This window comes from Meles meles, chromosome 3 (genome assembly GCF_922984935.1).
Source record: "Meles meles chromosome 3, mMelMel3.1 paternal haplotype, whole genome shotgun sequence".
In the NCBI taxonomy this organism is placed as follows: domain Eukaryota; kingdom Metazoa; phylum Chordata; class Mammalia; order Carnivora; family Mustelidae; genus Meles; species Meles meles.
This window is the reverse complement of record NC_060068.1, coordinates 138,071,586-138,088,012: the sequence shown is the minus strand read 5'-3', so window position 1 is coordinate 138,088,012 and position 16,427 is coordinate 138,071,586. Positions and strand designations below refer to the sequence as shown.

The window sequence follows — 16,427 nt, the reverse complement described above, 5'->3', positions numbered from 1 at the left end:
GAGAGTCGGAGATGATGTCAGGAAAGCGAGCGGTAGACACTAGACACTTTAAATTGTTGTCATTATTGCTGAACACAGCAGAAAACAGATGGGGCCAGAGGGGAGGCCTCCGTCTGGAGGCGAGCCTCCAGCATCTAAATGCCTTAAGGCTAATATCCTCCCGGTTCCACAGCAGCTCCTTGGCGCCTGACGCTGGTTTCCACCCAGGCTGATTTCCCTGTACAGAGTCTTGGATTTGATTTCCCATGAACCACAAGGCTCTGAAACATTCCCTGCCCCTCCAAGCGGGGTATTTGCAGCTCCTGCCAAAAAACCCCAAACCCCACAACCTGCAGGAGAGAAAGGAAAGTTGATGCTGGACACCTTATATTTCATAATACTGGGTGCTTTCAGAAATATAATGGCAATGCAAGCTCGGAAACACAGCTATACATTCATCGTGTAGATGGGCAGACCAGCCCAGAGGTGTGCAATCAGCACCGTCCATATATAATGCGAGCTGCATACGTACTTTTAAATTTCCTAGTGACCACATAAAAAAGGTAAAGAGAAGCAGCTAAGATTCATTTTTGTAATATACTCTGTGTAACCCAGTGTACGTAGAATAGTCTCATTTTAACATGTGACCCACACTTCGAAATTGGCTGTTTTTTTTTTTAAAGATTTTCCTTTTAAGTCATCTCACACCCAACATGGAGTTCAGACTCTCAAGCCCAAGGTCAAGAGTTGCAAGTCTCACTGACTGAGCCAGCCCTGTGCCCCTGAACTTATTTAATGAGGCCTTCCCTGTTCTTTTTTTCACACTAAGTCTTGGAAATCCAGGGTGTATCTTACGCTTCCAACACATCTCAGTTCAGAGTAACCACATTCCAGGTGTTTGGCAGCTGCACGTGGCCTGTGGCTGCTGTACCAGGTGACACAGGGTTAAGTGGTTAAACGCTTCGTCTCAGATCCCAACAAGGGTAAAGGAGAGAGGAAGCTGGAGGACTGGCTTCCCCACCCCAATCCCCTGTCCTGGTCACGCATCACCTGCCTCTTGATGGCTCCTGCCTGACAGGAAGAATTGTTCTGTGGCCCTGAGGGGTGTGAGCTCTGGCAAAGATTTGAGATTCAAAACCTGCTTGGTAGCTGTGAAGCCTTGAGCAAGTTACCTGTCTGTGCTCTGGTTTCTATATGCATCAGCGGGGTGAGAAGGACAAGGCCCATCTCAGGAGGTCAACACCAGGAGTAGCCATCTTATTAAAAAATTAGTTCAGGCAAGCACCTGCCACATTTGAGCCCTCGGTGAATATTCAAGGGGCTCTTCTTTGAAAGGAGTCCCTCCTCTGCTGTCAAGGCTCACCTACTAAGGGAAGCTTGGGAGGCATGTGGGTTAGCTATGTTCTTTTTCAATCAGCCCAATTTCCATGAGCTTGCAGTTCCCAAGGCCAGGAGGTGGTGGGAAGTTGCTGCTGGAATGTTATCTGGTCTGAGGGTTTGGAGTTTGTCAGTGGAGCCTGACAAGGACATGGCAACTCTGAGAGATCTTCCCTCAGCAAATACTGGTAGCCCTCTCAAGGACCAGGCCTGTGAGACACTGTGGGGGGATGCAGGCGGGCTGCAGTGTGGCATCCCCCTTGGGCTTGGCATGATGCCATGCTGACGTCTTCTTGCTCATGGTGCCCCAATTTATCATCCCTGTGCTCCTGCCCCTGGGGTTTTCCTCTCCAGGGTTCCTTCTTCTCCCTTCACTTCCCACTTGTCCAGACCCACCTCGAATGCCTCCCCGCGAGCACCCTTCCTTGACTATTGCCCCAGCCTCCCTCCTTACCTCCCAAGATCTGGAAGCAGACAGTCCCTCCTTTGGTGTTCCTATAGTGCTCTCTGCACCTGCCAGAGGCCCTTGTTACACCGCACCAGACTTCTGGATCCTACTATCCTGATGAGGCTGCCCACCCACACTAGCATCCCCTAAAGTCCCAGGTCAACTCTGATTTACCTCCACATCCCCCCAGCCTCTACAGCTCAGCTGGCACTCAGTGACTAGAGCAATGAGGCAGTGAATGTGTGTAGTTAGCTGTATCCCAGTTGAACAGAGAGAACAGAGACTGTGTCTTCTTCTGCAAACTCTCAGCAGAATAGATGTCCGGTGCTGGGCTGACTGAGAATCACCCAAGGAACCTGTCTAAAAACACACAATCCGGGGCACCTGGGTGGCTCAGTGGATTAAGCCGCTGCCTTCGGCTCAGGTCATGATCTCAGGGTCCTGGGATCGAGCCCCGCATCGGGCTCTCTGCTCTGCAGGGAGCCTGCTTCCTCCTCTCTCTCTGCCTGCCTCTCTGCCTACTTGTGATCTCTCTCTCTGTCGAATAAATAAATAAAATCTTAAAAAAAATAGACTTAAAAACACACAATCCTAGGCTTTATCCCCCAGGGACTGCTTCATAGGTCTGGGGTAGGGCCCAGCAAGCTGTGTTTTGTCTTCTCTCTAAGAGATTCCACACCCAGAAAGGCTTGGAGGGACCTGATTGAGACAATTGAGTGCATGAGAGGACCAGAGAGGCATAGCCAACGAAGCTGCAAGGCCCACGTTCCTGTGATTGCCTCTCACAAGTAACGGTTGAAAGGAGCTTTGGATCGGTTCAGTTAAAAGGTAGCATTTAGAAGGAATGTTATGGCCAAGATAGAAGACAGCCTGAGCCCTCCCTTGGAAGGGCCTTGGATTCCCCGCTAGGCATGTGGGCTGTGCTCACAGAGCGGCGTGCAACACCATCCCGGGGAGCAGCAGTGTCCACTCGCACTCAGAGCACGTGGCTGGGGCGTTTGGTCTTCACACCGTACTCTTCTTCCCTGACAGGTCTCCCGTGATGGCCGGTGGACTGTTCGCTGTGGATCGAAAATGGTTCTGGGAACTGGGCGGGTATGACCCAGGCCTGGAGATCTGGGGAGGGGAGCAGTATGAAATCTCATTCAAGGTGAGCCGCCTTCTTGGATGCCCCTTCTCCCTGCTGCACCCCCTCGGCATCTGTCCTGAGCCTGGAAAGCCTGGACCCTCAGGGTTCTGCAGTTCCTGTTGCTCAAGTGAAGAAGTCAGGGGCCATGGGCCACTCCTTGTTGTGTGTGATAGTGGACATGGGGTGCCTTCTCAGGCTGCCATAGACCAGCCTCAACCACGGCTCTTACACTGGCCACGTCTTGGGACAGCAGCGTTAGAATAAGACAGGTCTCACTTCCAGTGAGGATGGTGTCATGTCTCCCAGTGAGACACGCAGCGAACCAGCAGCAGGGAACAGAAACCAGGACAAGCAGGATACACAGGTTTAAGGGAGTACTGTGCTCCGAGGATGTCCCCTGGCCTCCCAGATCCTGAGGTAGCCTGAGTGCTTCCTGGCCACCCCTCTCAGGTTTTCCTTTTTGTATCCACCACTGCTGGAGTGGGCCGTAGAGACCAGTACTGGTCAAGAGCCCAAGTTGTGGACTTAGAAAAGTGGTTTCAAACCCTAACTCCACTTCTCAGTGTGGTTTCAAATCCCAACTCCACTTCTCAGGAGCTTGGTGATTTGGGCCAAGTTCAATTAACTTTCTTTCCTCATCTGAAATAAGAGAGTAATGATACTACCTACCGTACAGACCTGTTGTGAAGATTGAATGAGGTAATACCTTAGAAGTGCTTAACATGCAACCTGGGGACACAACCAGCAAGAATTGGTAGAATTTATTAAAGAACCAGTGAGGGGCGCCTGGGTGGCTCTGTGGGTTAAGCATCCGGCCCTTGGTTTGGGCTCAGGTCATGATCCCTGGGCCCAGCAATCAAGCCCCACATCTGGCTCTGCACTCAGCGGGGAATCTGCTCGAGATTCTTTCCACCCCCGCTTCTGCTCCTCCCCCTGCTCCCTTACATGGGTGGGTGCACGCACATATTCTGTCTAAAATAATTAATCAGGTGCTCGCTTCGGCAGCACATATACTAAAATAATTAATCAGGGGCACTGGGTGGCTCAGTGGGTGAAAGCCTCTGCCTTCAGCTCAGGTCATGATCTCAGGGTCCTGGGATCAAGCCCCGCATCGGGCTCTCTGCTCACCAGGGAGCCTGCTTCCCTTCCTCTCTCTCTCTGCCTATTTGTGATCTCTGTCAAATAAAATCTTTAAAAAATAAATAAATAAATAAATAAAATAATTAAACAATAACAACAAAAAAAGGTTTTTAAAAAAAAAAGATCCAGCGAATAAACATTTACCCTACACCAGCCCATGTGCTATAGAAGCTTCGACAATGGTAGTAGGGAAATGGTGGTTACTAGTTAGCTACCCACACTTCTAGGGCCACTTTCTCTCCTTCACTTGTGGGATTCCACATTGAGTCAGGTGAAGAAGAGAGGCTTGGCCCCTCTGAGGAAAGGGTTAGCTTATTCTGTGCCATTGGGGCTGGCCAGGGCCTGCTGCTAACATCCCCAGGAGCCCTGGGAGAGCATATCCCCACCCACGGGGGATGGCCAGTAGCAGCATTGTTGGGAAAACACAACCCCAATGCACCCCCCGCCCCCAGCTTGGGCAAGAGACCATTGTCTCAGTGACTGAGACTTCGGTGATGAGGTCACATCCCAGCTCTGCCTCTTCCGACCAGCTGTGTGATCTTGGATACGGAAGGCTCACCTCTCCGAGCTTCAGTTTCTGCTTCCACAAAATGAGCTTAATTATATTTGAATCCTCGCGGGGCTGAGCAGAGAACTAAATGTGACCATGCTGGTTGGGTGCTCCTGAACAACATCCCAAAGTCTGTTTTCATTCTCGACATCATTACTGGCACTGCACGCACTGCTGCTTGAGCCGTTCAGAACTGGGGAACGTAAACCCTTCCTTAGCAAGAAACAACCTGGAATTCTGCCTGCCACAACATTATTCTGGTTTGAAGGGCGATCTGTGTCTGTTCTACCTCCTGAGTTCTGAGCTGTCTCCCGCAAGGGGACCGGCCCCTAAACTAACACTCGTGTCCAGGGCTGATAGTCGAAGTATTTAACGGCGATGAGGGTCCAGGCACCAACCAGTCAGAGTGGACGCCAGCTGCAAACAGGACTGAGTCCCCTCTGATGTGCAATAGCTGGATTTCAGCCCTGCTTAGAGCTGACAGGACACTGTGCCAAGGCCTTCACACGTGTTGGCTTATTTCATCCTCCCAGCATCCCTAGCAGAGTGATGTCGTCATTATGCCCATTTCACAGGCAGGGAAGTGGGGCTCAGACCAAGGCCCCACGTAGGTGGAGTAATGGAACCAGGACCTGGCCCCAGGTGTGCCTGACTGCAGAGCCCACACTCTAATCTGCCACGTTTCCTAGACCTCTGTGGGGACAGGAGAGGGAGAGAAGGACACTTGAGAGGAAAACAAGCCTGTGAAGTTGACCACGGTCTTTCTCCCTTTCATCTGTTTTTGCCCCGCTCCTGGGGTTATTCTTAATTTACTGGGATATTCTACAGCCTCTCAGTGAAGTGACAGACTAAGTAAGAAAAAGCAAAGAGGTTTCCTCTCACAGCCAACTCCGATCTGCTCAGGGATAGGGGCTACCCAGCACTGTGTCACTGTGTATTCCAAAGCTGCAGCCAAGCTAACCAGGAAAGGCAGTGATTGATTAGTGATGTCTGCCATGGGTGCAGGCCTAGCAAGTGATGGCTCAGATGTCATTCATTTCATATCCCTAGGCCATGCAGTCTCGTTTAACAGATGTCACATCTTTATGGGTACAGTGAAACCACACACAGGGAATCCCAAGAGTTGTAACCTCACAATTCCTCAATCCGGCAAACAATCTTGACTTACGAAGTTTCCTACCATGTGTGTGCCCAGAAATGGGCACACCTGTGTTCTGAGTGCTCGCCAGAATGGAAATGGCAGTAGGATAGGAATGTGTGTGTGTTTCACTCATTGCTGTATCTCAGGTCCCTGAAGGATTGCCTGACACAGACGAGGCACTGAATAACTTTGTGTCGGTTTGTCAAACAGAGCCATTGTGTCACTGGCCAGAAACCAACCCCCATGGTCAAGAAGTCCCAGTTCAGAAACGCCCTCCCTGGAGAAGAGTGAACAGAGAAGGCTTTGCACAAAGGAATTCCTAAACCCAAAAAGACTTCATTCTGTGGGTTTCAAAGACCCATCTAATGATGCTCATCAGGCAATTACAGCAGAACAAATGGCATTTTTCTCCACACAGTTTATTTACAAAAGACTCGGTAATGAAGCCATATTGGAAGTCTCTCACCTGGGAGGGGGAAGGAGGCTGGCTCCTGTTTCATTTGATCCAATTAATGTCCTTCTTCTCGAGGAGAAAGTGTTCTGTGTAATGATGAGGCGCCCAGGTCTGGAAGGGAGACTGGCCTCCCTCAGTTTTCTCTCTCCTGGCTTGAACCTCTCCTGTGGGTTCCCAGAGCCCGTGATGGCTCATCTCCAGCGCGTTGTCTCCCAAGCCCCCGCGGAAGGCCTGCCCGCCGTGCTGAGGGGACAGGAAAGCCCATTCATGCGCCAGAGACGCCTCCCTGTGATGCCAGGTGTTCCATTTCAGCCAGAGCGGAACATTTTGAAAGGGCGGTATTCCCTCTGCTTCATCTCTGCTGAGACCCGTTTTCTTCTTGGTGACAGAGAAAAGAGAATGGTCTGAAAGGCTCGAGTGTATTTTCAGAAATTAAGATAAATTGATATGCGCCATCGGGACTGATGAATTAATACTTTGGCTCCTATTCCAGAGTAGGCCATCTATCCTGATGGGAAATCCTAGAAGAGGTATTCTGAAGGCTCTGAAGTTTCTGGAAGAGTCATTGATATTTTTTTTCTCACTCTCTTTCTCTCTCTCTCTCTCTCAGCGAGGAGAGATTTTGTTTCCAAAAGGCACAGACTATCAAAATTCTCCAGGTTTGCAGTTAGAATCTTCCCCGTTCCTAGTGGCTGGTTAAATGTTGAACTCCAGCCTGCCTGTAACCTGCCTCTGTGAGCTGACCCCTGCTTATCCGTCCACCCTCCGCCTGTCCTCTTGCCCCGTTGCCTTAGTCTGCACTCTTGGCTACAGATGACCCAAATCCTAGTCAATCTGAATTCAGTGAAAAATCGGAATCAGTTGGCTCACACAGTGGAAATTCCCGGATGGACCTTTCAGGCTTGGCTGGATCCAGGGGACTAATCCATCTCCTCTGGTCTCCATCTCTCTCAGTCCCTTGACTCTGCTTTCATCCGGGCTGGCTTCCTGCCTAGGGCAGGCTTTCTCTTGTGGAAATACCCAGCATCCCACTGGAAAGAGAGTTTGTCTTTCCCATCATTCCTGCAGAGTTGAGTCTCACTGGCCTGCTGGTTCCTTGCCCATCCTAGAGACAGGAAAGTGGGGTTGGGCCGATTCCCCAGAGGAGAGTCCAGGGACTCTATCTGGAAGGAGAATGGATGTGGGGCAGAGTAAACCACAGATGTCCACACAGATGTGTGTGCCCAGCCACATGGAACTACTCATAAGCTCTGTGCTCATATGTCAAGTCATCTTTGGAAGCACATACTGTTCACACTGCTTGAAACGGCTTTCCTTAGTCTGGCCAGCCCACATGCAGCCTTACCTGAGCTCCCTGTGCTGGCTAGGGTCCACCCCAACGTCAGTCCTGGCTTGGCTCTGGATTCCTCACTCTGACATGACCCAAGGGGTGGCCTGTCTTCCCCACTGGACTGTGAGCTCCCTGGAGGCTAACTCTAGGCCCAGTGTCTGGCCCATAGTAGGTATTTTAAATAACTTAGTGGCATCAGTTCATATCTGACAAAGCTTCCTTCGCCCAGACTTATATATCACCATCTTTAGGTAACAGTGATGTGGTGGGAAGGGTACTCAGCAAGAAGGCAGGGCACTGGCTTCTCATCGTGGCTCTCCATCCAACCATCTGGGGGCCCTAGACCAATCACTTGACCTCTCTGGCCCTCACATCCCAGACAGTGCTGTTATAACTTTCCTTCCTATCCCACGAGATAGAATCAAATAAGATGCCGTGGGGAAAGCCCTTGGACTTACACAGGTACAAGGATGGCTTGGTGTAGAGGTGGTAGCAGGAGGAGGACTGCCCAGTGTCTCTGGGAGGCCACGGTTAGGTTGTCTTCAACTCTGAGATCCAGGAGAAAGGAAGTATCCACAGGACAATATGTATGAATCTGCAGGAGAGAGGAGGGCTTTTTAACATGGTAAGTGGATAGCTCATGGGAATAGCAATTTGGCAAAATCTGTTCTATGCCAAAGCAAGCACATTCTTTGACCTAAAATTCCACACCCAGGAGTTTGTGCAAGAGAGACAGCTACAAGGATGAGCCAAGATTTAGGTAGAAGCTATTTATTGAGACCTTACTTACAATAGGGAACGATTGAAAATGACCCAAATGTACATCCTACAGGTATAAGTAAGTTAGAACACACCTAAACAATGGAATATTATAAAAATTTAGATGCCTCCAAAATTAAGTTTAAACAGAAGTGAAAGATAGTATATATATAATATGATCTCATGTTTAGTGTTTAAAAATATGAGGAAGGCAAACCAGCAAACAAAAACCCAGAGGCTCTCCTCGTGCCAAGTTATGTTTCCTGGGCACGCATACTAGAAATGTGTGGGGCTCCGTGCACGGCACTGTTCACACACTGTCGTTTGGCCTCCATGATACACCCAAGGTGCTGCTCTGATTTTCTTCCCTTTTTATAGACAAGGATACTGAGGCTCGGGTTAAATCACTTCCACAGAATCACACAGCTGGAACGGGGATGCCAGCCCTGCTTGGACTCAGACGGAGCCTGGCTCTGACCCACAGAACCATGAAGGGTTCCTGTCCCTCGCGGCATCAGGGGTAGGAGAGCTCCAGATGTGGCCATCCCCTTCTACTGATGTGTTTCTGTAACAATATGTTCATCATAAGTACTTATCACTTCTATAATCAGGAAAAATTTGTGTTTTTTTTTAACTAAGAAGGAAAAAAATGTTAGTTTTTCAGCCCTCCCAGCACCCTCTCACCATATATATCCGCTGCTGTGTCTGCGCCATTTGCAAGTTCAGGGATGAGGGTTCCCACCAAGGCAGGACTCCAGGGAAGGCAGTGACAGTGAGGAGACCCCAGGGAAGGACTGAGCGCCCTGAGCTCAGCAGGGTGGGCTCAAGAAGGCAGAGGCAGCAGCCACTACCCTATGGGAGGGAGAGACAGTGACATCCTGAGGTTCCCCTGGGGCAGGCTCACGTTAGCAAGGGAGTAACGGAATGCCACACGAGGAGACGGGGGACAGCCTTGTTGGAGAGGGAAACCCATCATGTTTGAGTAGAGGCAGGAGTGTCAGGGGGCCTGGCTTTGCTTTGTTTGATATAGCTGCCAAAGCCCAACCCAGTCCCAGGCTGCAGATTTGGGGCAGATTTTCAAAAAGAAAATGCTCAGGTTTTCCTTATGTAGAGCTCATAGCAGCATCAGGAGGATTAAATGGAAGAGTGTGGAAAGAAGGTAGGAGCACCCCCAGAAACTGGTTACAGTCGATGTTGTGACCTGACGTCTTTAGTGGTCCAGTGACTGGGCCAGGATCCCTCGGCTAGATCCTAGGTGTCCTGATCCTAAAGAGCCCCAGGCTCATGTCACTCCCCGTGGTGGGAGAGGTGGAGGAAAGGCCGGCCCACCTACAGAGAGTGGCCAGTGTTACAGGCAGAGCCCAGAAGTTAGGTCCAGCCCCCAGGGGAGTTAAGGTGCTGCCCAGGAGGGAGAAATGATTTCCAGAGACCAGTCCAAGAGGCAGAAGGCAATCCGGGACCATCATCCAAGCACCCGCATGCCAACACCTTTCCCTGTCTCTCTCCCCTCCCCCTTCCAGCCTCTCTGACTCGGACCAGCTGCAATGTCGCTGCCAGGCCCCCGGCGCTAGCTCTTTCCTTCAGTGGGTTATCCAAGGATGCCGGGAACATGCTGGCTGCACATTCCCCCTGCCAGCCACAGGTGCCCAGCCTAAAAGCCGCCTGCTGGAAGCAGGGAGAGCATTCTGTTCATGACTCTGAGCAAGCCCTTTGAAATTCCATGAACATCTCTGTCTGTGGGGGCCTGTGAATCCCCCCATTCCTCCAGAGAGGCAGCTCAGAGGCCCGAGGCCGTCTCTTGTACACGGCTAACCAACCAGCACACACCTGTCTCTCCACACTAAAAATGGAGAGAGCAGCTTCTTCAGAGCTTTGCTGTAAGAACTAAATGGCATGGAACATTTATCTGGCCTAGAGCCAGGCAGAAAGGAGGCATTCAGTAAGTGATAGCTGTTCCCATCAGAACCCTCATGTTACCACACCGCGGGATTAAGTACCTGGCTCGCAGAGTCATGCCTTCTGGGTTCTGAGGAGGGCTTTGTCACTTTGTCACAGCTAGTCACTGTGTGGCCTTGGGGAAGTGACCTAACCTCTCTGGATGTAGCTTCGTAGCTATCAGATGGGGATAGAATAATCCTTACTTCATAGTGTAGGTGTTAATATCATGTTAGTCAAACAGTGTTAAACTTAGCTCAGGGCTTGGCACATTATAAATGCTCAGTAAACAGTGGCTATTAATGTTGGCATTGTTGCAGCTGATGTGATGGGGCTACAGGTGCAGGAAGGCAGGAAAGACAGGAGCGGAAAGAGCTTGGAGGCTGACGAGACACAGGCCAAAGCCTTGGCTCCAGGCCCAGCTCTGGAGCGAACTCTCAGTGAGCCCTTGGACGTCTCCATTGCCCTTTCTGCTGAAGCTGTATCTTCACGTCTGTGAGGGCACTAGTAACCCCAAGCTCACAGGGCTGTCTGTCTGTGTGAACTTTCTAGTACCGTTATCTTGAGGGAGGCTTCGCTATTCCAGTATGTACTAGTGCTCAGAATGTGGGCCCCAGACCAGCAGTATCTGCAGCATCTGAGAACTTGTTAGAAATGCAAATCCAGACCTGCTGCGTTAGACACTCTAAGGGTGAGGACCGGCAGTCTGTATTTTAGCCAGCTTTCCAGGTGATTCTGATGTTCCCAAGGGTGAAAACTGCGGCTGTGATGAATACGTGGGGTCTTGTACAGAGAGCGCTCAGGCTTGGATGTGGAAGGACAGAGCAGACAGGGAGGCTGCTGGCGGGTTGGCCAGCACGTCCCAGCACCTTCCCCCAGCTATAGACTTGGGTCATTGGGTCCACGCTCGGCAGCGAGTTTCTAGTCCAGTTTTTCCAACAGGGTTTTAGAGCAAGGCTAACCAGTGACTAGGCCATGTGTAAATGAATGAATGAAAGAAGGAAAAGGAGGGAGGGAGGAAGTTAGTATGGGCTGCATTATCGATGGGAAGAAAGGCAAGGTGCTCCACGGAGCAGAAAAGTGAACTAACGGCATGTTCTCAGCAGCTTCCACAGCCTGAGTACAGGGCACGTGGAGAGGGCTGGAGGCAACAGAGGAACAGGTAGGAGAGAGCCTTGTTTGCAAGCCAGGGCGGAGGAGGTTTGTTCTGCAGACAAGACAGGTGCTGATAGGGGGCTTGGCAGAAGACCATAATAGGGTCAGGACCAGGCTTTAGAAAGATTAAACCAGAGAGGTGCAGACTCCCTGGAGGTCTCAGAGCTGCCTGGTTCTGGGGGAGCCAACCCCAAATTCCACTCTGGGCTCTGTCATTTTTGAGCGGAGGGACCTTGGGGAAGGCGCTTCGTCTCCCCAGGCCTTGGGTTCCTCACACGAAGAAGGTATAATAGCACCTTCCTCACTGGCTGGTTATGCGAGTGCTCTATTCAAAGTACGAGTCAAACCTCAGGGACCCTGCATCTTAACTGAATTTCTTTATTAGTTTAAGAAACAAAACCCTAATGTAAGGCAACTATTGCTCATTTTTTTTTTTGTCAACTTGTCTGTAAACACCTAAGGATATGTTTCAATTAGTCAAATACTTAATTTATTAATTTAGATACACATATGCTTAAAACTATATTATGTAAAATATTTTAAAAGTAAATTCAAATGGTTTTTAAAAATCAAGTAAAACCGGTTTTTTCCCACTCTGTACCAGCTGCATCCAGTAACCATCTAGAATTACCATGAGTGAGGTCCTTTCATGCTGGCAAGAGTCCCAGAAAGAGCATCCCCTAATATATTCAAAATAATGAGAGCCTCGGAAAAGACGGATCTGACACCATTTTTTCTTTCCTGAGGGAAGTGCCCTCCAGCTCCGGTGCGCCCACGTACACATTACTCACAGCCCTCTGCTTCGGGATTACCTCATTTCAGCCTCATCACAACCCGGGGGGCAAACACAAAATTTCATCCCATTTCACAGACAGGGAAACTGAGGCTTTCAGACTCCCAAAGCTTGCTTAAGAGCCTGGATTAGACCTCAGTCCTTACTGTAGAACCAAGCTCCTAACAGCAACCCTGGGCACCTTCTGAGCACACAGATGGCAGAATAACTGGGGGTAATTATTATTATTATTTCCCCCAAGTACAACTAAATAGGGTTTGGACTCCACAGAGGTCCCCAGCCGAGATGCCAAGAGTAGAAGCTGTTGCTGGCTGTCATCTTCTCCCGGCCATCAGCAGGTAGGACGGCTGCCCAGGCCTGGTGGCATCCAGGCAGCTGTGTCCTCGACAGAGGGAGGTCCCCCCGATAGGACGGGCCCTTCTGCCGTGTGCTCTCTGGGACCTGGTGTGTCTTTCTGATGCATATCACCACTTGTTTCTTTACTCCTCAGTTTAGAAGATAAGAGCAAGTAATTGTCTTTTATAGACACTGTAATGAAGCCTGTCATCACACAAAAGAAGTTTGCTAATAAAATAAATCAAAGCAGCAATGAAAATGAATGGGGAGCAAGCTTTTACAATTTGGTTTGTACTCGTTCTGCAGAGGAGAAAGGCACCAAGAAACGGACTGATGGTGTAGGGGCGGGGCGGGGGGGAGCGGTGTTTGCATACTCCTTGTGCGGAGGAGCCCAGCGCCCAGAATAGGCAGCCTCGTTCCCTGTGGGTGAGGAGGCCAGCGAGGGGCTGGACAGGGAGGGAGGGAAGGAAGACAGAAGAAAGGGGCTGCAAATATGGCATCTCGGTGGTCTATGTGTGTGTCTGCACCCAAATATGTGGGGTCCCAGCCACATGTGGTCTGGCTGCTGCAGGCTGTGCCCCACCCCCTTTGCCACCAGCTGGAGTCTTCTTCTGCCCGTGTGTTACCCTGGGGAGAGACAAGCACCCTGGGTCCCCAGAGGTGCCCATGGCTGTACCATCCACCCTCCCCCCGCCAGCCCTGTCATTCTCATCAGCTACAGGTTCTGCCACTAAGTTAGAAAAACCACTTCATGTCTCTGAGCCTCAGTTTTCTCCGTTTCGGAAATCAGGCCACGGGTGAGAAACCATGCTGGTGTTGGGCAAAGGGGCAAATGCTGTATCATTTCAAGGTGGTGGTACTTCTCTCGTTCTTTTGCAAACAAATGATGAACATGGTCAAGCCTGCCATGGCCAGGCATCAAGTTAAGTGCTTTTCCCGACTGTCCCATTACATGTGAGCACCCTGGTGAGGTAGTAGTGAGCTGTCACGCCCAGGTCACAGGAGACTGCAGCTCCCGTGAAGTGCAGTGCCACAGGTGAAGGCCTGGTACCAACCACACAGCTGCACAAGGCAGCATTGGGAATGGGGAGGGGTGTGTGCTTAGAGCCCCGGGCCATGGCTGTCCTGGGTCTGAGTGGCAGCTGTCTCAGCTGTGAAGGAAGGCGGGAGAGGGCCCTAAAAGTACACCAGTCGGAGCCCAGGGCCATGAGCAGAACCACAGGACCTGGGATCAAGAGCATCTGTGGCCACATCCCACCCAGGGTGAGTCATGACCCTGTTCTGGGCCTTCAGCTTTTGTCATGCTCCTGGAGGGAGAGTCCCCTCCAGTCTTGGGATCCTGCCAGGTAACCAGCAAACACCACAGAGGTGCTGATCACTGTGGAAGATGCTAGAGGGCCTTGTGAAGAGTTGGACATGCCCTACACTGGGCCCTTTCAGGCTGTTCAGGTGCTCCCAGAGGACTCGGGGGTTGACAGCAGCTTCAGCCAAACAGATATCTGTGTCTGAAGGCAGTTCCCCTTCTCATTCAGCTGTCAGTGGGTCATGGTCAAGGCAGGGAAGCTGAGGCGTAAACCCCTCCTCCCAAACCAGGACTCCTTCTGTGCTCTGGATGTCTCGGGATTCTGAGGGTGTTTGGGACAACTCACACCGCTCATCAGATCAAGGGCATCCTGGTCCTTCAGGAACCTTCAGGCTGTTGGCCACCGTTGTCAGGGCCAAAGAAACCAGAGGTCACAGCAAAGAGAAGGATTTAAAGATTGATCATTCTCTACACAGAGGAAGGTTTCCTGCTAGGCAGAGTTGGAGACACATCCTGGCTAGCTAATGCGAGTTTAATACGGAGTTCGGGGAGCTGGATGCCGGCCTAGTCAACTCTCTAGGAGACGGTCAAAAATAGAGCGGGATAAGGTGTCCCCCACCGGCTCCGCACCACTCTGCCTCCCAAAAGGCAGGAGGAGCCCAGCCACGAGCTGGGCAATATCCGCCAGACAAAAGCATCGCTTCCACATCAGTCATTTTGTATAAAGGAAGAGTTATTGTTATGGGATGCTGGCGCCTGATCAATATCTCCTGCTTTGAAAATAAACTTCTTGGCTTGGCCTTGACATTAATCTACCATCAGGAGCCCATTATCTCAAGACCAATGTTCTGTTCTATTGACTTGCTCAATTTTTTTTTTTCTCCCCCAAGATCAGACTATAATTGCATTTCTCCAGGCAGCACTTCCACTAATTGTAGCCCCATGCATACAGATCCCCTTGCAGGCAGCCTGGGCCACAGTACCTCCGGGGTCATTAGAGACAGTGGCTGGCGGAGGCCAATGAGGGACTGAGGACACCCAGGTACCTGAGGTGGAAAAGCAGCCCTTCTAGAGCCTGTGAATTAATTAGGACATGAAGCCAGATCCCCAATATCCCATGGAGCCATTCAAGCTGGAAAATACAGAATCAGGGTTGCAAATGTTCCCACTCCTGCTCTTCATTCATAAATGAGGGAACATGGTAATAACATTAATAATAATGTACCGAGGGGCACCTGGGTGGCTCAGCCAGTTGAGCAACCAACTCTTGATCTCAGCTCGGGTCTTGGTCTCAGGATCATGAGTTTAAACCCCGAATTGGGCTCTGCACTGGGCATGGAGCCTATTTTAATATTAATATAAAGTATTATAAAATTATTACTGTATAATTGTATAATATATATATTTTTTTTTCATTTTATTTATTTTTTCAGTGTAACAGTATTCATTCTTTTTGCACAACACCCAGTGCTCCATGCAAAACGTGCCCTCCCCATTACCCACCACCTGTTCCCCCAACCTCCCACCCCTGACCCTTCAAAACCCTCAGCTTGCCCCAACCTCCCACCCCTGACCCTTCAAAACCCTCAGGTTGTTTATAGCCAGACTATTGTATAATATATTTTAAAACATTATATTAATATTAATATAAAATATTATATATGTATGTATGTGTGTGTATATATATATATTCCCAAGTACAGCTGAGCCCTACCATCACTACAGCATCCACAAAACCAAAGCATGACTGCTTCTATCTGGAAGAGCCTCCCAGGCCCTCCCTGCACCCTAGCCCATTCTCCAGCCAGGCAGAGTCATCTTAGTAAAATAGAAATTGGATCATATTGTCACCCTCACTGAACACTTTTGGTGAAGACTCCTCATTTTGCCCTGTGAGACCCTTATGATGGTGGTCCCTGCTCACCTCTCTGACCTCTGCTCCCGTCTCTGCTCCTGCTTCAGGCCTCTGGCTTTTTCTGTTCAGTGAAGTCAAGCCTGGTCCTACCTCAGGGCCTTTTCACTTGCTCCTCTCTCCACCTGTTCTCTCACCCCTCAGATCTTTATGTTACTTTTATCTTTCCCTTCGAAGTGAAGATTTCCCTGATCTGTGTCACAGAACCTCACGTAGATCCATACAGTGAGTCTGGCCTCGCTTTGGCTCCCTCGCAGCACACATCACGGTCTGAAACTGCCTTCCTGTATTAGTTATGTACTCCTGCAGGAAAAGAATACCCCCAAAATGCTCCCCAAAGCAGCAGTAAGCAGTACTGTGAGCTTTGTGTGGCTCAGGGAGTTGGCAGTGGCTTAGCAGGACAGCTCTGCTCAGGTTCTGTCACGAGGCTGTAGTCAAGGTGTCAGCCAGGGTCATGGGCATCTGAAGGCTGGACAGGGACTGGAGACTCCCTTTCTAAGAGGCTCGCTCACGTGGCTGGCATGTTGGCACAAGGAGCAGGAGGCCTCAGTTGCTCACCACCAGGACCTCTCCACAGAGCCACCTGAGTGTCCTCAAAGCACAGCTGCTGAGGGCCCCCAAGCAAGTGGTCACAGGGAGGAAGGCAGAAGGCACGGTGTCTTCTATGACCATTGTTTCCAGACTTT

General features: G+C 50.4%; 1 protein-coding gene across 1 annotated transcript in view; it reads left to right on the top strand.

Moving 5' to 3' along the window:
* Window positions 1-16,427, top strand: part of GALNT10 (polypeptide N-acetylgalactosaminyltransferase 10) — a 216,625-nt gene that overhangs the window by 179,173 nt on the left and 21,025 nt on the right. The window contains exon 7 of the mRNA XM_045999768.1: window positions 2,837-2,954. Coding sequence (XP_045855724.1) covers window positions 2,837-2,954 — 118 coding nt within the window. The remainder of the gene's footprint in view (window positions 1-2,836; window positions 2,955-16,427) is intronic.